At 44.1% G+C, this 22,751-nt stretch overlaps 1 protein-coding gene and 1 long non-coding RNA gene across 10 annotated transcripts in view; both read left to right on the top strand.

Moving 5' to 3' along the window:
• rb1 (retinoblastoma 1) overlaps positions 1–22,751 on the top strand; it is a 456,612-nt gene that overhangs the window by 95,109 nt on the left and 338,752 nt on the right. For 7 of the 9 annotated variants that reach the window (XM_070894054.1, XM_070894053.1, XM_070894051.1 and 4 more), the window contains 3 exons: positions 554–664; positions 11,772–11,917; positions 15,446–15,523. In XM_070894054.1, the coding sequence (XP_070750155.1) occupies positions 554–664; positions 11,772–11,917; positions 15,446–15,523 (335 nt within the window). Of the gene's footprint in view, positions 1–553; positions 665–11,771; positions 11,918–15,445; positions 15,524–20,953; positions 21,021–22,751 lie in introns of those variants that run through there. The other 2 variants (XM_070894055.1, XM_070894057.1) reach the window with 2 other exon arrangements.
• Positions 4,228–5,903, top strand: LOC139276291 (uncharacterized). Its single transcript, XR_011595896.1, has 3 exons — positions 4,228–5,242; positions 5,358–5,519; positions 5,758–5,903. It is a non-coding gene; the product is annotated as an uncharacterized lncRNA (long non-coding RNA).

The raw sequence follows: 22,751 nt of genomic DNA, 5'->3' as shown, positions 1-22,751 counted from the left end.
TGTAAACTACAAATTTCAGTGGCAGGTTTTACTAATGTACAGTGGTGGCAGTTTTCACAGTAATTAGCACTTCAAATAAATGCAAATTGATTAAGGGAGGTGGTGACTGCTCGGTCGGTGTAAACAACAGCCACTCAAAATATTTGTGCGTATGCTTAAAAAATTAGGTAAATCAGAATATGTATGCTGGTCTTCAAGTTTTCTTTTTGATAAAAATTTAAAATCCCTAAATAACTTTTCAAGCTTAGATGCTATTTCAATATTTCTAAAAACTTCAGATATATTTATATTTGAAGAAAAAAAAAGCACTTGCCATCTGTGTGATTTTTAAACCACTTGGGATGTGTTTTGAGTTTGTACAGGAAAATGCACTGAACCTAATTTTGGTTATGTGGGTAACTGGAAAACAAAAGACCTTTTTTAAGTGGTTTTGCAAACAAAAGGTATATTCTTTTTATCTTTATGTATGTACATTTATAGTTCAAATGGAATGAAATGGAACAAAGCAGACTTTAATTTTTTGCCTTTCGTGTTATTTATACTCTGGTTTCAGGAAAGCTGCTGCAGATGCAAGATGACCTTGTGCTCTCTTTCCAGTTGTTGCTTTGTGTGTTGGAGTACTTTATCAAGATCTCGCCCTCTGCAATGATTAAGGAGCCTTACAGTAGGTTTTCAAAGATAACAATGGAAATCAAATTCAATTGCTTTATTAAAAAAAATGCCTTTATTAGCTCCCAGAAAGGTTAAATTTGATTGTGAAAAAAGATAAGTGCATGTTTATTATATATCAGTGCTTAATGATTCTGTTTTAAGTTGGCTTTTTGAAAACTATAGTGCAGTACTGACAGTAAATGGAAGTTAAATTATAACCTATATGCTCCCTTGGTGGCAGTGAGTAGCTAGGCCACATAGTCTAAAAAGGTCCCACATTTTATCTGGTTTGTGGTTAGTTCATTGATCTTAGCTGGGGGAGTGATGAGGGCATTATATGCTGATTTCACCCCCCCCCTGCCCCTGCCCCCTGGGCTAGGGAGGGAGAAATTGGCCAGGGTTGCAGTTGCAGATTGCTGTCCAGTGAGCCCCTGCTGAAAATACATGCATGTGGTACTGTTGAGGACATGAACTGATTTGGCTGACATGTTTCCTGTGCCAAACATGTGTCAACATTCCCTATCCAGATGCACTTGAGTAATGTCCACTTGGGTGATGTTACCAGAGGGTATCCAATGCCTGTGGAACCAGATCCCATCAAGGGCCAGCACCTTCAGGAGGAAATTGGCAGAAAAAGAAAAGAAACAAGGAATGGAACTTGCGTACTCTACAGAATGGGGCCTTGCAATTCTACTGTAACATACCTTTAAATCAAACATTGTAATTAGCTAAATTCCTGTCTACCTGTGCAATTAAGCACAATTCTTTAGTTTTAAGACAAACTTGGATATAGCAAATCTGGTGATAAAGTGGGAAACAAAATGAAACGGGAAGCATTACTATACTGGTGAGTACTTTTAATGTAAAAGTTGGATGATATGACATCAATACATATTATTGTTAATTGTCAGCAGTTTTCTGGAGCTATACAATATTGGGTGTCTCAGCCCAGAGAGTTGCTCAGTTAAGTTAAATGGTGGGTCTGCAGTGCAGAGGAACTTGGGGGTCCTTGTGCATGAAACACAAAAAGTTAGTATGCAGGTACAGCAAGTAATTAGGAAGGCAAATGGAATGTTGGCCTTTATTGCAAGGGGGATAGAGTATAAAAGCAGAGAAATCCTGCTACATCTGTACACGGTAATGGTGAGGCCACACCGAGACTACTGCGTACAGTTTTGGCCTCCTTATTTAAGGAGGGATATACTTGCATTGGAGGCAGTTCAGAGAAGGTTCACTAGATTCCTGAGATGAAGGGTTTGACTTATGAAGTAAGGTTGAGTAGGTTGGGCCTGTACTCATTGGAGTTTAGAAGAATGAGAGGTGATCTTATTGAAACATACAAGATAATGAGGGGGCTCGACAAGGTGGATGCAGAGAGGATGTTTCCACGAACGGGGGAATCCAGAACTAGGGAGCATAGTTTCAGTATCAGGGGTTGCCCATTTAAAACTGAGATGAGGAGAAATTTCTTTGAGGATTGTAAATCTGTGGAATTACCTGCCACAGAGATGTGGAGGCTGGGTCAAAGAATATATTTAAGGCGGAGATATTCAGATTTGTGAGCGATAATGGAGTCGAGGGTTATGGGGAGCGGGCAGGGAAGTAGAGCAGAGCCCATGATCAGATCAGCCATGATCTTATTGAATGGCTTGGCAGTCTCGAAAGGCCAAATGGCCTACTCCTACCCCTATTTCTTATGTTCGAAGGGGCTAGACTTTCCCTAAAGCCCCCTACCACCGGATTGCCGCCTAAAATGACCGCTAAGATTCTTCAAATAACACTGGCGCAAAATTCCATTTTTAAAAAAAAAAGGAAACTATACCTGGCGAGAAAATGGATCTTGCACGTAGATTCTCGACGGTTAAACGTTTTCCTTGGCAAAATGGGCGATTCTTAACCAGAATGGGTGGTAAGTACTCAAATTTAGACCGAGGCTGCTGTTGGGCCTAGGGAGGGCAGAAAACTCGAGATATTTTTCAATGAAACAAAAAGTAAAAATTTAGAAAACATTCTCAAGAACCTTTTAACTTAATCATCGTGAAAGAATTTAAAAATAATTATAAAAAAAAAACCTTTAACTTACCTTTCTTTGCAGGGTGCTATTCGGCAGGTTTTTGTGGGTGTTTTTTTCGATCTTGCCTACGGGTCATTGCTAAGGCAAAACCTGGACGGTGGCGGTTTTCTCGGCGATGCACGCAGGTGCACGTGGGCGGTCTGCTCCCCAGCGATATTTTGAAAATATCGATGGAACTTTAAAAGAAAAATGAAGTTCAAACTTTCGCTGGATGGTTTTCCGCCGAAAAAGAGCAGTACCGCCGAGAAAACCGCTGAAAAGTAAAGTCGAGCCCTATGTCTGTTAGTAAGCAGTTGGGCGGTAATATGGATTTGCATCCTCCTTTTAGCTTCCATGCTGATTTAAGTAATGTAACCATTCAGTGCAGAGCAAGCAATGCTATATGCTAGGCTATTTCAAATGGTCTATTACTGACTGCTCAGGATGGATGCAACATCCAGGACTGGAAAAGACGCTGGAATGTTCTACTGCAAGAGGGCTTCTCCTGGATCAACTGGTTGTTTATTTCAGCCGAGTGGATGTTTTGAACCTTTGACAATTGACTTGACAGGTGGCGAGTAAGACAGAGGGCTCAATTTTTCCCCAATGCCATTTTTTTGCTGTATTGCCAGTTACACCTGTTTTTTTCTGGCCCCAACTACTCAAAAAAAAACAAATACCAACAGCCCAAGAATCGGGCTGCGCCTAGAACGGCGCAGTCCCGACCTGGACGCCCTTTATCGCGCCACGAAGTGCGCCTAAAAAAAACTTCCAGATTCTCTGGCTCCCTGCAGGTCGTTTGCAGCTCGGCGCGGCGCAGTACGAGCTGTAGGGGGCGGAGCCAGGTCCCTGCGCTGAAAACAGCGCTACAATGGGCGCGCATGTGCAGTAGCTCCAGGCGCCCAAAACTGTGGGAGGGGCCCGAAGCACGCAGCCCCTAGCCCTGGCCGAATGGCCCCACTGGGGCTGCGTGCATAAAGCTGCCTCCCATGCCCAGCTCCTGCTTCCTCTCCCCACCGGACCACCCGCCCCGACCCGTCCTCCGCTTCCCCCGCTCCAGACCTCCGACCTCCGCTTCCGACCGATTTTTTTCCCCCCCCCCCGACCGACCGACCCCTCCGCCCCAACCCGCGCTCCCCCCGATCTGCGGCTCCCGACCCCCCCGGACCCGACGCCACCTACCTGTCAATCCGGTAAGTCTAAGCTCGAAGTGTTGAGCCTGGCCCGACCCGTTCAGTCCTTCCTTCTTTCCTTCCTTCTCTCTCTTTCCTTCTCTCTCTCTCTCTTTCTTTCCTTCTCTCTCTCTCTCTTTCTTTCCTTCTCTCTCTCTCTCTTTCTTTCCTTCTCTCTCTCTCTCTTTCTTTCCTTCTCTCTCTCTCTCTTTCTTTCCTTCTCTCTCTCTCTCTCTTTCTTTCCTTCTCTCTCTCTCTCTTTCTTTCCTTCTCTCTCTCTCTCTTTCTTTCCTTCTCTCTCTCTCTCTTTCTTTCCTTCTCTCTCTCTCTCTCTCTTTCCTTCTCTCGCTGTCAGAAACACAGACACAGGCAGACAGAGAGTGAGAGACACACGGGGGCGGGGGGCCGTCCCAGCACGCTGTTGGAGGACTCCTGGTGCTGCAATCAGTAAGTAGAAAATGTTTTGTTTTATTGATTTTTTTAAAAATTTATTTTTTATAAATTTTTTTTTTATTGATTGATGATGACTCTTTTTGTAAAATTGAAGTGTTTAATGTTTGTAAACTTCCCTTTAAGCCCTCCCCACCTCCATTCCCTACGCCTGATTTGTAACCTACGCCTGATTTTCTAAAGTGTAGACAAGGTTTTTTCGAGCGTACAAGAATCTTCACTTACTCCATTCTAAGTTAGTTTGGAGTAAGTTTTCACTGCCGAAACTTGAAAACAGGTGTAAGTGGCCGGACACGCCCCCTTTTGGAAAAAAAAAAATTCTGTTCCAAAGTGAAACTGTTCTAACTGACTAGAACTGGAGCAAATTAAATGCCGAGAATTTGAATTTCTAAGATACTCCGTTCTACACCAGTTGCTCCAAAAAAATCAGGAGCAACTGAGGCCGAAACTTGGGCCCCAAGTTTCCCCGTTCTATTTTTTGAAATTGGCATGGTGCAGCCTGTCCTGTAGCTTCAGTGCACCCCCTTCTGAGCATGCGTGAAAAAAAAGGACATTTTTGACATGATTGCTATGGGCGTGCATGCCCAGTACAGCTCCTGATCTGCATTTGGCCATTTTTAAAAAGCCAGTTGTGTGTTGGAACTTTAATTCTCATTGGAAAAATCAGAGCTGCAATGCAAGATGCAGTGTGGCTCAAGGACCAAGAATTTCTTACAGGATGATGTGGAGTCACTAGTTACTGTGATTGAGGCCAGATGGCACAAGCTGGACACCAGCAGAGGTCACATAAAAGTTCCACCCAAAGAACAGAAACAACGCTGGAACCAACTTGCAGAAGATCACTGTGCAGTGCTGAACAACAAGGTCTGGAGACCAGTGCAAAAAGAAGTGGCAGGACCTTGGTCAAGTAGTTAGTGTAAATAATATTTTCATTTATTCAATGGAATTGCAATTGTAAATGTGGCCAGCTATATATGTCCCACCCAGCAGAAAGACACCCTCCCTAAAAAGTTATGTTTTCATCTTTGCAGAGGAAGGTTGCACACAACAAACGGAAAAGAACTCAAACAGGAGGAGGCCCGGTAAATCTGCACCCACGATATTCTTGGAAGACAGGGTCGCTGCTTTGATGGGTCCTGCCTGGAGAAAAGCAACCACCACTGCACAAGCTGGGCCCACACTCGAGGAAGAGGGTAAGTCCTGCAAATTCCACAGTCTGGCTTTGCTAGATGTTAAGTACTGCACGGGCTAGCCATGCTTTGGTTCATGGGGATGTCTCCATCAGCTACGCTTCGGTTGATGCAGTGTGCTATCATTCATCAGGGTCCTTCACATCAGCCTGCTGCCTGCACTGTGTGAGCCTACTCATGCCACCCACCCTGCCCCCTCCTTTGCTGCTAACCATTTTGTCTGTTCTGTTATATTTTGCAGAACTTGGGTCCAACCCTGCAGAAGATTATTCATACGCAGATCAGCTGGAAGAGGAGAACATCCTGCGATCCCACCTTCCAGACCAATAGCATGGGGGGTGGGGAGGAGGGTGAGGGGATGGATGAAGTCCCCACTGTTATACTCACTTTGGAGGAGGTGCAGGTGCCGCCCATTGAGGTGCCAGTCCCTTTCCTGAGTGGTACGAGTACTGCTGAAACATTCCATGGTTTCCCACAGTCCGAGGCTGGAGATTCCAGTGGCAGCGAGGCACACCCAGGGCCCCGCCGTCCGAGGCTGCGGGTCCCAGAGGGGTTCAGCGAGCCACATCCAGGGTGAGGAGGGGAAGGAGAGCTCGACAGCACTCTCCTGAGGTGCAGGATGTAACACGTGATTCAAATGATGGCAATGAGTGCGGAGAGCATTGACCTTACGCGATCCTCCTGGATACCATCAGTGGGATAGGTGATGAGGGGTCGGGAGAAGTAACAACACTCTCATGAGAAATGGGAACATTGTCGGTGAACATGAGGGAGGGAATGTCGCAGGTAGTTGAGACACTGTAAGGGCACGAGTGAGGGAATGTCGGAGGTAGCTGCTGCAATAAGGGAACATGCCCAGAGTCCGTGCCCATTGACAGAATCAACTGCCACTCCCACTCCAATCCCCAGACCAGCCTCTGAAGAGGCCCAAGCCAGGCCTTCTCCATTACCGCCCCCCCCACCCCCCCCCCCCCCCCCCCCCACCCCACATCAAGAAGTGCGCATTAGCCGAGATGATCGAAAGAATAAGCTTGGTGAGAACCTGTGAAACGTTGCGCCACCGCCTGCAGGCAGGGGTGGAGTCAACAAGGCCAAGCGCAGTGGGCGGTCTTAGAATAAAGCGGATTAGAGATGGGTGCAGCCTTTCTTTGCTGTTATTATTATTGTTACTGTTGTAATTGTTCTCAAATGAAAATGTTTTTGTAAGTTATGTAAATTTACAAGTTTAAAAGTTTGTAAGTGATCTTAATGGAAAACTTTTAAAGTTTGATTCAAGAATATTTTTATTAAAATTAAGTACAAACAAATGTTAAACTTTTGAATAAAATATATTTGAAATTATAAACTGAATCATTTCCATTATTTGTTCCATTATTAACGCAACTTTCTGAAATAAACAAGAATCATTTCCATTAACACAACACATTAGGGAACAGGTCCAAACAGTAAACATGGTCCATTTGGAATAGTTGTCTCTGAGCCTTCAGGCAGCAAAGTGTTCACGGATGAGCTGCTGGCGCAAGGCTCGAGCAATCGTTAAAGGGTCACAACGGCCTGCCCTCCTCTGCCGTCATGCTCTGGGTTCAGGTGGTTGCATGGCTTCGTTATCGTTGTCCTCCTCCTCCTACTCCTCCTCCTCGACATCTGCATCTTCCTCCTCATCATCAGCCACTCTTCTACATGATGGCTAAGTTATGCAGTATGCAGCACACAAGTGAACTGACCGACAATCTCAGGGGAGTATTGCAAGTAGCCTCCGGAATGGTCCGGGCATCGGAAACGCTGTTTCAAGATGCCAATGGTCCTCTCTTCTGCTGTGGATCGCAATGAGAGACATGTATTCCCGGTCAGCTTCCGTCCGGGTTACGTGTAGGGGCGTCGTGTGCCAGGTGGCGAGGCCGTACCCTTTTTCTCCTAGTAGCCAGCTCTGCCCTTTTGGATGCTGCTGAAACATGGCATATATAGCGCTCTCGTGTGGGATAAACTCATCATGGGTGCTCCCAGAGAATCTTGCATCAACTGACATGATGCGATGCATATCGTCGCACACATTAATGGACTGGGAGCCTTTTCTGTTCCTGTACAATCTCTGAATCCTCCAAAGGTGCCCGCAAGGCGATGTGGGTACAATCAATGCAGCCCTGTACCTTTGGGAAGCCAGCAATCCTGGAGAAGCCCACAACCCTGTCACGCATTACCTGGGCAGTCATGGGGAACTTTATGTAGTCATTCCTCCGAGCATATAGTGCAGCAGTCACCTGCTGAATGCAGATATGTGTTGCATGTTGAGAAATAGTGCACAAATCCCCAGTTGTGGCTTGGAACGAACCAGATGCAAAGAATGAAAGTGCAGCTGTAACCTTCACTTCATCTGACAAAGCCGTCCTCCTGACGCTTCTAGGCTGCAGGTCTGCTTTTACTAACTCTCCGATCTTAGTTACAACTTCTTTGCGGAAGCGCAGCCTTCTGACACAATCTGCATCACTCGGATGCAGGTATGAACGCCTGTTTCGATATACCTGACATGGGTAAGGCCTCCTCATCATCCTATGTGCTCTGAGGTTCCTCATGCGATGACTACGAATCAAATGTCTCCTCCGCAGTACCATCATGCAGAAGGCTTGCACGAGGTATGGCATTGTCAGTATTGCCCCCATGATTAAATTGTACCTTTGCAAGGAGCTCAAAACGGCAGGCAGGACAAGCTTCTTTAAGTCTCGCCCCAAGGTCGACGCCCTAGTATGGACCACACCCAGGTCTGAGCACGTGCAATGGGCTTGCAAAGATCGAGATTAACCCCTGCCCCCGGCTTCATTTGATGCTGCTTGCTGCATAATGTAAGGTTGCTCATGCCTTCAGTTCGGCTTCCACCCAGCCCCCACGGGCTTCTTTTTATGCATAGTGGCATAGTGTAAGAGTTCTCATCCCTTCAGTTGGCTCCACCCCTCCGGACTTCTTTTCAAGCCGAGTCCATGTGCGGGCGATTGACCGATTCTACAGGCTGACGCTCCGACTCTCGAGCCTGGTTTGGAGACGTTCAGTGGTGGCTTGGCACTTTTATTTTAAAAAAATTTTAACTTAAAGAATTGCATGAAGCTTCCATTTTCAGTTGGAAAACTTTAAGCTTGATGATGCATATTTGTGTTCTTGACTCCCTCCAAAACGTCGCCTAAAAACAATGGCGTCTTTCTGCGCCGACTTTTTTGATGTGCGCTGGTTTTTATGTGCCCAGAAGGTCTTTTGGGAGTGGTCGCATACGCCGTCCTCGCAGAAATGTAATTGGCTAAACTTGCATAATTGTGAAAAACTGGCACAGATATCAGGTTCTGCCCTCCATGACGCAAAAAGAAACTAACCAAAAAAAATCGTACCTAACCGAGTTATGCTGGCGCACAATCTTTGGGGAAACTTGGATTTTTAAATTTAGGCCAAAAAAGCAGCGCGTGCCAAAAAAACAGCAAATCACTGGGGAAATTTGAGCCCAGAATTCTTAAGTCCTTTTCTCAAAAGCCTCGAGAACCATGTGATGTTCCATGTTTCCATGTATTCCACGTCCATTGGGTGAAAATTATTTACCAGCAAGTGACACGGGTTAAGTCTTAAAGCTGGTTTTTGCATGTTGAGTTGATTGGCTTCAAGCCCTAAGTTTATTGGTTCTTTTTTTTGGTTCTTGGATTGGCTGACTCCATCCAAAATTTGTGATTTAGTTTATTTTCTTTGAGTTTCAAGATGCTGCAAGTTTTCCCCACAGAGATTTCATGTGACAATGTATCTGGAGCCCTTGTATATTGTCATTTTGGCCATAGATTTATGTAACTGTTGTCAGCTGTTCATTTTTGGTAATCTTATTTCAAAGCAGTGTATTGCTAGTTAGTTGGTGGCATGTGTAGAATTGCTAGAAGTAAAAGATTGTTCCACCCAAGTTATTGGGCAACTCATGTGTCAATGCAAAGAATTGCTTCAGAAATCTGTAAAGCAAAGCTGCCGAAATGGCTGGCTGTGGCTAACTCTGTTAATAAGCTGTACAGACTAGCTTAATGTGCTTTCCCTCCATAAAGAGGTTGGACAACAGAATCCTTTGATACTGCCAAAACACCACAGCCCCACTGCAGTACTGCCAAACCCATAACCCTCACCCCAGTGCTACTACAGCCCAGGATTGTCTCAATCATATTTCAGAATGTTTTAACCATTTTTTTTTTTACAGAAAAGATTTTGAAAACGAGTTAGGACTAGAAATTCCATTTTTGGTCATAGTAGTATTTTTTTCGCCAAAAATACCGCTATGACTCCGCTACCGCTATGAGGCCTAAAATTCGGGCTCAAATGCGTCCAGCGGTAAAAATCGCCATTGCACGAGGATTCATAGAACACACCGCGAATTTTCTGCAACTTTTCTCCAAGGCTGATACCACTGCGAGTTGGGCCTAGGGAGGGGGAAAACACAAAAAAAAAAATCAGAAAACATTCACAAGATACTTGACTAACTAATCGCTGCAAAAGAAATAACAACAAAAAACTTTAACTTACATTTTTTGCAGGTTTGCATACCTACAGCTGTTCCAAGGGCTACAACGCAGGTTTTTCCTGGTCGTTTTTTTTCGTCTTAACTGTAAGCCAAATTTTGGGTGAAAGAGCTATTTCGAGTCTTGCACGCCAGTGGTCCGCTCCCCAGCGGTACTTAAAAACTGCTGGCGCAAGATTTCTCGGAATTTCCCAGGTCGCCATTTTTCGCCAAAAACAGCAAAAAAGCGCTGAAAAACCGGGCGCAAGGTTGGCGAATTTCCTACCCTTCGTGTTCCTTGGTAATTTCTATTCTCAAGTTTAAAGGAAAAGGTACCTAGACAAAAGGTGATTAATATGATTAACAAAACAGACTAAACAAGTAAAAGTTTTCACAGAGACTAAGCAAATAAGTAGTTTGTTGGCTTGCCTGGATATTTAGAATACGTCTCGCACCCAATCTGTTCGAAAGCCCTTTGATCTCTGACTATGAGAAGAGATACAAGCTCGAGGCTGTGAGGGCAGGCCACATAGTACGCATGCCAGATACGAGACTCCCTAAGCAAATGCTTTATGCGGAGCTCCTTCATGGTAAACGAGCCAAAGGAGGACAGCGGAAACGTTATAAGGACACCCTCAAAACCTCCCTGGTAAAGTGCGACATCACCACTGACACCTGGGAGACCCTGGCCGCAGACCGCCCGAGGTGGAGAAAGTCCATCCGGGAGGGCATTGAGCTCTTCGAGTCTCAACGCAAAGATCATGAAGAGGCCAAGCGCAGGCAGCGGAAGGAGCACGCAGCAAACCAGCCCCACCGACCCCTTCCCTCGACTAATGTCTGTCCCACCTATAACAGGATCTGTGGCTCTCGTATCGGAATATTCAGCCATCAAAGAACTCACTTTGGGAGTGGAAGCAAGTCCTCCTCGATTCTGAGGGACTGCCTATGATGATGATGATGTCAGATTTTGTTAGGAGAGCTGTGCTAGCCTGTTGTGAATTGCTGCAAGAGCTGTTGAAAGACTGGTTTGAGTTAAGAAAGATAACCCTCCTGATGTGAGGTATTGTGGCATATTTATTTTGTATCATTATGTGAAGATAACGTGTACTGATTGGATTAATACTGTTACTCTGTATGTTAATTTCAAGGTGCAACAAAGCAACTTAACAATTCATATCAAGCTTATCCTTGCCAACTGATAACTCGGTATACTTTCGGAGAGATTGAGGAAATACACATGCATTGTCTTGGTATTATCTCCTACACTCTTCTTGTAATAAAGTGTGTTCTCTGACTCACCAAGAACAATAGAACTGCCCTACTGTGGATATATATATCACCTGGAACTGAAGATTATAGTTATAACTAAATGATTTTTTTTCAATCAACAGGAAAACCGAATTCCAAATGAAAGGGGGTTTAACAGTCTCTCAAATAAATCTGGTATAAGGAGTTCTGTACAACCATTTAAAATACAGCATTTTAAGCAGTGCTGGGCCCACACTGCAAACACTACTTGTGGGTTTGCTATTCTCACCCAAGTGTAACTGTTGCATTTCTTGCTGTCTTGACTGTATTGTATACTTGCACATTTATGTGCTGCCATTCTCTTGAATCCATAGGAAAATCAGTGAAATACTGGGACAGCATGTTGTACAGGAAAACGCTGCTCAGGATCTGGGAACTACGAGGAATTTTGCTTCATGTGTGAACGGTGCAGGTATTTATTTAAACCGCTATTTTTCTTATAGGAACTGCTGCAAATACAGTTTCCAGTGGCCCATCTCGAGCTTCTAGACGAAGTCAGAATAGAGCTACACAGACAGGCAATTCAGCTGAGATAGACCTCAGAGTCATGGAAATCCTTTGTCAGGAAAATGAATGCAATGTGAATGAGGTAAGTTAATATTTTAATTACCATTGAAGACGGAATGGAAAAATAGAAGATGCGCAGAACAAAATGATAGTGTTCTAAATTTATTCCATAACCGAAGAATGTTTCATAACCCATATGTTGAATAAACTTATCAACAAAGGCATCTTGTAATTGGAGTACTAATTTCATAGCATGTGGAATGTCACTAAATTTTTAATGGAAATGAACAATGTCACAGACTTTAAACATGCTGTTGAGTTTGTTAATTTTGTATATAAAATATGCCAAGTACAGGTCTTGAAGCAGTGTAGAAATTGACAGATTGGAAGGCAGGATGCAAAGAGCAGATGGCGAGTTTGAGCTTTTAAGGACCAGAATGGCATAGCAGCCATTCTGAATCACTTTAAACACTCCCAACAGTTGGTTAATGCGAGTGAAGGCCTCTGTCGATGATGGGAGAGAAAGTGACTGGCTTTTGCAATCTCGTGGAGATGTACTAGTATGTTGTCGATGAGTGTGGCTTGTTAATGTTAGAATCAGACTGTCTTCCAAATATTTTCCTTTTAATCGTCCTGTAATATCAGCAGTTGAATTCAACTATTCCTCAGTCTATTCATCCACATATGTTAACCCATCGAACAGTTAGATCTAGCCATCAAGTGACTTCTAATGTTGTTACTTTCTGAGCAGAGATGTTGACACAGTGAATTCATCCAGAATAGGTGTCTCCCATTGCCACCATCGGTGCAGCCAAATGTGCGTTGGTCACCCATGCCACATGAACAATGAGCTTTGACCAGAAACCATTCGCTGAAGCAAAGATTTATTCCATTAACTACTATCTGAAATCATATGACCGAAATCTCTCATTTTGACAGATGCAAATCTTTTCATTCATTCCCAGGATGGAAATCCAAATCAATTTTTTAGGAGGGACGGGATGTTGAACAGGAATGCAATCTGTCGATCAATTTTCTTCTATTTGTGCATTTTTTCAGTAATGAAATAAAAGCATTAAAATGCATTCATTTGTTAAACTTAATATAGTGAGAAACTGACATTTGGAAATAGAATCTTAATTCAATGCAAGCAATATTCTTAAATTTCAAAATGATCAATTGTTTTATAGGGCCAATCTTGGCCAGAAGTTGCTCCGTTTTTTTGGAGTAACTTGGTTTTTCTGGCATAACTAAAAAATCCACAATTTGCACCAGTGTAAGTGAGTTAGTTGCAATTTTTTAGTTTAGATTTTTTTTCTCAAAAGGGGACGTTACCAGCCACCTACGCCGGTTCTGCCCATTTCGGCAACTTTGGCCAACTAATAGTTACTCCAAATCTACTTAGGCCAGCGTATGTGGCCACTTCAGAAAACCGTTGCGGAAAGTTAAGAAATCAGCGCCGGTAGGTACATCGGAGGTCATTCGGCCTGGGATAGGGGCGGGAGGCCAACAGAACTGATAGTGCTCCTGTCTGGATGATTTCTATCAGTTCTGCTGGCCTCCCACCCCGAGCCCTGGTCGAGTGAGTTTCAAAAGACTAAAATTTAATTTGGTCACTAATAAAGAAACTTAATGACGAAAGAATGTGAATAGGATCAAACAGCTGTATAGGACATCATATGACAAACTTCGCAAAGTTAATTTACTATACAACAGAAGCATTCATGGAAGCTTAAACTACAAAAATAAAAGTAGTAAAAGATAGTTGAATTAAATTGCCCATATCTCTCAACTAATTTAAACAACTATTTGTTTGCAATGATTATACTGGATCGATCGCACCAGGAGGCCACTCGGCCAGGGCTAGGGGCAGGCGGGCAGGAGAACTGATAGAAATTATTCAGGCAGGAGCACTATCCGTTCTCCTGCCCGCCTGCCCCTAGCCCTGGCTGAGTGGCCTCCCGTTGCGATTTCTAAGATATTAAAGCTTCAAATCAACTACCCCTACTCACAACAACATTTGGCCGACATTGGGTCCCACGCAGCAACTGCAGCAAGACACGGAGAGGCTGGGGGCGAGGAGCTACTGCGCATGCGTGGACACTCCACTGTGCAGACGTTCCAGCATTGTTTTCGCCGTAGGACGCTGGCTCCAGCCCCGACTCGACTGGCCACGCTGCGCGACCACAGTGAGGAGGCCAGACAGCGGCCAAAGTGGGAAGGATATTTTTCGGCGCACTTCTGAACGAAGTAAAGCATCACATCTCCAGTAAGTGCGCCGACAAACGGGCTGGGTCAAAATTGAGCCCATAATCTTTTACAGGTATGTTTTGGCTAAGCATTCCTGTTTTGATCTGGCTACTCAATGTAAAATATTTGGTACTTTTGGCCCCTGCTCCAGCCTTAAGTTTCACCTCTGTTTTTAAAATTATCTCACCATGATTTTGTATGTGGAGAATAAATGAGAGAACATTCCATACCAAGTATAAGTCATGTTCATCCTCCATGTACAAAATTCCACTCTGTCCCTCACATCTGGAGTGCTTGCAGCTCCAGCATTTCTTGCAAACAATTGTCTCTCTCAACTTCGTCTCTTCTGCTGCTTCTTTGAGAGAATGGAGGGGGACCACATTTTTCCTCCTTTTTCCTTTTCTTTTTCTTTTGTTTTGACAACAGTTTATTTTTGTGAGGAGCACATCAAAGATAGGTAATCTATTCGTGAGATGATAACCAATACCAATTTGAACTAACATTATTTTTTCCTAATTTACATCAGTTTTAATTTGGGTAGGTTTTTTTTAATATCAACTGTATACGATATACAGATACAGTGTGATAATCTGATCTCTAGTTTCTTGCTGTCTTTTTGCTTTGAATGGCCTGCTATGCTCTTATTTTCTATGTTTCCCTGTTTTCACTGCCCTCTCTGCCTAAATATATTTTATATAAAGTTCATTGACTTGTGCCACCAGTACCTGACTTGTGGGTCTGGCACACCCTGTGGCAACCCAGTATAAACTTGCTGGAAAACCGTATCTTGGTGTCGCCCAGTCCAAACGTGTCTGGTATTTTTTATAGTGGGATTGCTGTCAGGTGCATCAGCACCCCTGTAAGCCCAGTGTAGAAGCACCTTTTTAGAGGAGAGATTTGTCCTATAGTGAAATTACTAGCATTTGAGTCAGTGGGGTAAAGTACACAATATAATCTTTGTTCTGTTACTACTTAGTTTATTTTTTTCAACACTTGCTAATGGCTTTAAAAATGTAAAAGAAACTGCAACTTCTCGCATTCAAACGTCCAGGACATCAAACTATTTTTTAATTACTTCAATTAGTCCTTTAGCACAAAGCACCCTCAAACCACTTTGATATGTTGGCAGTATATCATGCAAGGTCAGGGTTTATGTTGGATATGATTACATGCAGAAGGAGAAGAACTTCCTGCTCACAGATCACAGCTCTGGTGAGAAATGAGTGTACTTCTCAGATAACAAAAGAAGAGTACTTTTTCTTTTCCTCTATATGGTTTAAAGTGTTAGAATAACTGAAATAGTGTTTATGACCACATCTTTAGATGTGCGATAATGAACCTTGTGTTTTATTTTTTCTAGGTGAAAAGCATTTATTTGAAAACCTTTCTTCCTTTCTTGGATCACATTAAAATATCCTCTTCAAGTGGACTTCCTGAGGTAAGCAAGAAAATATGCTTCATCCATGGTGAAGTATAATAGTATTTTGAAATGCTAAAAACTTATCCGAAATAATGGAATGAGTCTTCACATTTTGTAATGTATCCTAATGTGTTTACATAAATTCCATTTCTTTTGTCAGAATTTAGAAACAGCCTTCTATATATCAACAATCTTGTGTAGGACATGCCCTTCTTGTCCACAAACCATACATCCATTTGTCAAGATTTTTGGACATACTTTGTGTCGACACTTCCTATTCAGTTTTACTATTGTCAGCTGTCATAATGTAGTTGCAGACTTTGGCCAATAGGTAGCTCTGGGGAGTTTCTGAAATTTCACTCGGTGACACAATTTTTTGTGTAAAAGGATTTATATTCATTAGCTGACAGTGGCCAATGTGCTGGTTGTTCATCTAAACAGCAGCAATTTTGGGAAAGATTTCCATTGTTCAAATTCAAAAGGACATATTTTGAATCAACTCCTGAAGTTAAACATTTAATTTATTTTTGGTAACACTGTACTAGCACAATTTTACTATGTTAAAGGCACTATATAAATGCAAGTACAGGTACAACATCCCGAATCCAAAAACCTCGGGACCGAGGCTGTTCGGGTTTTTTCGGATATCGGAGAAGAAAATCCCATGTCCCGAATCCGGCAACCTCATGGACGATTTTCGAGTATTTCCAGATTTTGAAGACAATCCGACGTCCTGAGTTCGGAAATCCTTGGGTCGAATTTCAGGTATTTCCGGATTTTGGAGTAGAAAATCCAACGGCCCGAATCCGGCAACCTCGACGTTGGGCTGGCCGGTTTGCGTATTTTTCCAGATTTATCTTTGAAAAGCTATGTACAGCTTAAAATGTACTTAAAATATGAAAAAGAATGTACTCAAAGCATGAAATATAATAAGTAAAGGTTTTTATTTGGTAAACAGAGTACAGGTATGAAACAGAATACAAGTACCCTGTAATGTATAAAGAAGAAGAATCTTCCTTTCTGTAAGCCACTTCCTAAGTAAGCTGCACAGAAATAGGTACAGGTTAAAATTGGCTGGAGGTTGTGTTTGAGGTAGAGGGATCAGCTGTGATGTCTGGGGCTGAAGATGGGCCCGCAATAGGATTTTCAAATGTGGAAATTGCTGATGTGGTTGCAGGCTGTAGGTCTTGGGCACTCTGCTGCGATATCCTTTGAAACATATTGACCAATATTAATTGCTTAAGTAATTTGGGCTTTTGTTGATTAATTTTACCTGAATTTTATACACCTGCATTATTTCCTCTTCACTTTTGCAGTTTTGATGCTATAGGGCATTAATTAATTCTTGACAAAGATTGATTGCTTTGTCAATGGACACACTTTCGGCTTGATTACCAACATCAGCATCGTCATCCTCACTGCTTTCATCCTTTTTCCTCTGGATGCAAAACCATGCCCACAATTATTTCTTCTGTTACTGATTGAGACGAGATGGTATGAGACATGAATTGGCTAGAATAGACTGGTGAATGATACTTAAAGGGTTGACAGTGGATAGGCAATAGCAAACATTTAAAGATCACATGGATGAACTTCAACAATTGTACATTCCTGTCTGGAGTAAAAACAAAATGGGGAAGGTGGCTCAATCGTGGATAACGAGGGAAATTAGGGATAGTGTTAAATCCAAGGACGAGGCGTATAAATTGGCCAGAAAAAGCAGCAAACCTGAGGACTGGGAGAAATTTAGAATTCAGCAGAGGAGGACAAAGGGTTTAATTAGGAGGGAGAAAAGAGAGTATGAGAGGAAGCTTGCTGGCAGCATAAAAACTGACTGCAAAGTCTTCTATAGATATGTGAAGAGAAAAAGATTAGCGAAAACAAACGTAGGTCCCTTGCAGTCAGAATCAGGTGAATTTATAATGGGGAACAAAGAAATGGCAGACCAATTGAACAAATACTTTGGTTCTGTCTTCACGAAGGAAGATACATATAACCTTCCGGAAATACGAGGGGACCGAGGGTCTAGCGAGAAGGAGGAACTGAAGGAAATCCTTATTAGGCGGGATATTTGGTTAGGGAAATTGATGGGATTGAAGGCCGATAAATCCCCAGGGCCTGATAGTCTGCATCCCAGAGTGCTTAAGTAAGTGGCCTTGGAAATAGTGGATGCATTTTTCAACAGTCTATCGACTCTAGGTCAGTTCCTATGGACTGGAGGGTAGCTAATGTAACACCACTTTTTAAAAAAGGAGGGAGAGAGAAAATGGGCAATTGTAGACCGGTTAGCCTGACATCAGTAGTGGGGAAAATGTTGGAATCAATTATTAAAGATGAAATAGCAGCACATTTGGAAAGCAGTGACAGGATTCGGTCCAAGTCAGCATGGATTTATGAAAGGGAAATCATGCTTGACAAATCTTCTGGAATTTTTTGAGGATGTAACTAGTAGAGTGGACAAGGAAGAACCAGTGGATGTGGTGTATTTGAACTTTCAAAAGGCTTTTGACAAGGTCCCACACAAGAGATTAGTGTGAAAAATTAAAGCACATGGTATTGGGGGTAATGTATTGACGTGGATAGAGAATTGGTTGGCAGACAGGAAGCAGAGAGTAGGGATAAACGGGTCCTTCTCAGAATGGCAGGCAGTGACTAGTGGGGTGCTGCAGGGCTCAGTGCTGGGACCCCAGCTATTTACAATATATATCAATGATTTAGATGAAGGAATTCAATTTAATATCTCCAAGTTTGCAAATGACACTAAGCTGGGAGCTGTGAGGAGGATGCTAAGAGGCTGCAGGGTATCTTGGACAGGTTAGGTGAATGGGCAAATGCATGGCAGATGCAGTATAATGTGTATAAATGTGGGGTTATCCACTTTGGTGGCAAAAACACGAAGGCAGAATATTATCTGAATGGCGGCAGATTAGGAAAAGGGGAGTTGCAACGAGACCTGGATGTCATGGTACATCATTCATTGAAAGTTGGCATGCAGGTATAGCAGGCGGTGAAGAAGGCAAATGACATGTTGGCCTTCATAGCTAGGGGATTTGAATAAAGGAGCAGGAAGGTCTTAATGCAGTTGTACAGGGCCTTGGTGAGGCCACACCTTGAATATTGTGTACAGTTTTGGTCTCCTAATCTGAGGAAGGACAGTCTTGCTATTGAGGGAGTGCAGCGAAGGTTCACCAGACTAATTCCCAGAATGGCGGGACTGACATATGAGGAGAGACTGGATCGACTAGGCCTGTATTCGCTGGAGTTTAGAAGAATGAGAGGGGATCTCATAGAAACATATAAAATTCTGATGGGACTGGACAGGTTAGATGCAGGAAGAATGTTCCTGATGTTTGGGAAGTCCAGAACCAGGCATCACAGTCTAAGGGTAAGGGGTAAGCCTTTTAGGACCAAGGGGCCCAAGTTTCGAGCCGCGCCGAGAACGGCGCAGTCCCGACCTGGACGCCCATTTTTCACGCCACAAAGTGCGCCTTAAAAAAACCTCCAGATTCTCCACCTCCCTGCAGGTCTTCTGGCCCTCGGCGCAGCGCAGCAGGAGCTGTAGGGGGCGGAGCCAGGTCCCTGCGCTGAAAACAGTGCCGGGACCTCTGCACATGCGCGCTACAGTGGGCACGCAAGTGCAGTAGCTCCAGGCACCCGAAACTGTGTGGGAGGGGCCCGAAGCACACAGCCCCTAGCCCTGGCCGAATGGCCTCACTGGGGCTGCGTGAATAAGGCTCCTCCCACGGCCAGCTCCTGCTTCCTCCCGACCGGACCCGACATCCGCTCCTTCTACCCCCCCCCCCCCCCCGGACCGGACCCGACACCCGTTCCCCGACACCCGCCTCCCCGCCCCCGGACCGGACCCGACACCCACCCTCCGCCCCACGCCTCAACCACCGGACCCGACTTCCGCTTCCCCCCCCCCCCCCGGACTGGATCCGACCTGACCTCCCTCCCCCCGAACCGAACCGACCTCCCTCCCACCACCCCCCCGACCCGACCCGACCCAACGCCACCTACCTGTAAATCTGGTGCTGGGGACGGGCCCAGCCCGTTCAGCCTCCCTCCCCCTTCTCCTACCCCCCCCCCCTCAATCTCCTTCCCCCACCCCCCCCCCCCCCAATCTCCTTCCCCCACCCCCCCCCCTCAATCTCCTTCCCCCACCCCCCCCCCCTCAATCTCCTTCCCCCACCCCCCCCCTCAATCTCCTTCCCCCACCCCCCCCCCTCAATCTCCTTCCCCCACCCCCTCCCCAATCTCCTTCCCCCACCCCCTCCCCAATCTCCTTTCTCCCCCCCCCCCCCGCCAATCTCCTTTCTCCCCCCCCCCCGCCAATCTCCTTTCCCCTCCCCCCCGCCAATCTCCTTTCCCCCCCCCCGCCCCGCCAATCTCCTTCCTTCCTCCCCCCCCCCCCCCGCCAATCTCCATTCCCCCCACCACTAATCTCCTTCCCCCCCCCCCCCCCGCCTCCCCTTTATCCCCCCCATCTCCCCTTTATCCCCCCTCCCTCCCTCTGCTCCCCCCCCTCGCTGTCAGAAACACAGACACTGACAGACAGAGAATGAGAGACACACAGAGAGATAGACACACTGAGGGGGGCATCCCAGCACGTTGTTGGAGGGCTTCCGGTGCTGCAGTCGGTTAGTAGAAAATGTTTTATTTCTTGATTTAAAAAAAAATAATTATTTCTTATTAATTTTTTTTGATTGATTTATTGGTTGATTTATTGATGTATTTATCATTTATTATTGATGATGGCTCTTTATTTGTAAAACTGAAGTGTTTAATGTTTGTAAACTTCCCTTTTAAACCCCCCCCCCCCCCACTATTCCCTACGCCTGATTTGTAACCTACACCTGATTTTCTAAAGTGTAGACAAGGTTTTTTCGAGCGTACAAAAATCTTCACTTACTCCATTCTAAGTTAGTTTGGAGTAAGTTTTCACTGACGAAACTTTGAAAACAGGCGTAAGTGGCCGGACTCGCCCCCTTTTGGAAAAAAAAATTCTGTTCCAAAGTGAAACTGTTCTAACTGACTAGAACTGTAGCAAACTAAATGCCGAGAATTTGAATTTCTAAGATACTCCGTTCTACACCAGTTGCTCCAAAAAATCAGGAGCAACTGAGGCCGAAACTTGGGCCCATTGTGTGTAAGCTCATTAACGAAGAATAGCCACTTTGGCAAGGTATTGGGATGGGATGATTTGTACTTGCAGACTGATACCCCAATAGAAATCGGTATCTTGATAGAAGGAGGGAAGAAATAGCGAGAATTCCGATTTCTAAGATACTCCGTTCTACACCAGTTGCTCCTAAAAATCAGGAGCAAATCATGTGAAAACTTGGGGCTAAGATGAGGAGAAACTTCCTCACTCATAGTTGTTAACCTCTCTCATTCTCTACCGCAGAAAGTTGTTGATGTCAGTTCGTTAGATGTATTCAAGAGGAAGTTAGATATGGCCCTGACGGCTAAAGGGATCAAGGGTTATGGAGAGAAAGCTGAAAGGGGTACCGAGGTGAATGATCAGCCATGATCTTATTGAATGGTGGTGCAGGCTCGAAGGGCCGAATGGCCTACTTCTGTGTTTCTATGTTTCTGTGCATGCACAACGGGCCCATGTCCATGACTTCTGTGACATCATCTTCATTCAATTCTAGTGCAGCTTCGCACGTTAGCCCTTTTGTGTATTCTAAAAGTTCAGCAATCATTTCCTTCTCCCTGGACACATGTAAACCTTCAAAGTCGTCATCAGCATCGTCGTCATCTTCACTAAATATAGTGTAGTTTTTAACTACTTAGCAGCTTTTTGTCGCTTTGCTAATTGTAGCAATTCAATTATTCTCCGGTTTTATATTTAATTCAAACTAGGAGACACTTGTTCAAATTATAACAAATGCTTTTAATACAGGTATATTGAATAAAAACAACAGAGATTATCAAGTAAATTACGTTCTGTTACAAAAAGTAATACTTAACAAATGATAGTTACAGCCTGACTCTCGATAGCGTCCTCTCGAGCAGCTGTGGTGCCGACTCCTTCTCCTCTTTTCCTTCTGAAGATTCCTTCTTCCTGTTGTCTTGATTCGCACTGCCTTCTGAGTGGAAGAGTTTTTCTTTATACCCTTTTTGTGCCAACGTGGCAAGCTAGCAAAATGAGTCCTGGTATATCTCATGTTTTCAATGTCTGAGCTTTGAAACCTTGGAAAGGGTACCTTCCATCTCCTAAGCAGTCCTGCTAATCTCCGTACCTCGCACAAGCCTAAACATTCTCAAGATATACAGCCTTTCTGCTTATAAGGTATGTCGAGCTAAGCAGAACCTGATGTTCTTTATTATTCTGTACTAATGTTCAACACATTGCTTTGGTTACTTAGGATGGTTCATTTACCATCAAGCTTTGCTTCTCAGCCTTCCTCCATTTTAAAACCTATTTTATGTTATACGGCCATTTTCAATCATTTATAAATGAGTTTTACATACAATCAGTGCATATAAAGGAAGTTACAAACATAAAGGTTATTCATTAATTAAAGATGTGTAAAATAAGCTTCTTAATTCTAATTTCTAATATCTGTCAATTGGCGATATCTTACAATAGTTGCTGGCCAGAGGTTATGCCAGGCATCGGCCAAGGTGTCTCTAGTTACCTCATTCCATGCATCCACAGCTGCCCATGTGGCATCCTTCACAGAGAAACCGTATGAGAACACTGTTATTCCCATGCCTCTGTTCACAGCGCTAAGCAAACACTTCATGAATTTGTTTTTGTAGAGACACTTCATTAATCTCAAAATTCCTTGTCCATTGGCTGTACCAGAGATACATTGGGAGGTAAATAGATTCTATGGACATTATCCTTTACTAGAAGCTCAGCATCAGGATGTGCTGAGCAATTGTCGAACAGCAAGAATATTTTGCAGTTTTCTTCAAGGCCAGCTGCCGTGCAATGAACACGTGCTTATGGAACAAAATGCTTCTCAAACCAGTTCAGAAAGATTACCCTGGTTACCAGTGCTCTCTTATTAGCATAATAATGCACTGGGAATACTCTCAAGCCCTTGAAACATCTTGGACGCTGGCTTTTCCCGATGACCATAAGCTTTACACTTGTGTCCCAGCTGCATTTGCACAAGCAAGCACAGTCTATCTTTGGCGTCTTTTGCACCTGCTGGCTGCGATTCTTCTTCTGTTTCTCGGTATATAGCGCCAAAACAGTGCTGTCTCATCGGAGTTTAACAAACTCATC

Source organism: Pristiophorus japonicus, chromosome 11 (assembly GCF_044704955.1).
Source record: "Pristiophorus japonicus isolate sPriJap1 chromosome 11, sPriJap1.hap1, whole genome shotgun sequence".
Taxonomy (NCBI): Eukaryota; Metazoa; Chordata; class Chondrichthyes; family Pristiophoridae; genus Pristiophorus; species Pristiophorus japonicus.
The sequence above is the reverse complement of the archived record's forward strand: the minus strand, read 5'-3'. Positions and strand labels throughout refer to the sequence as shown.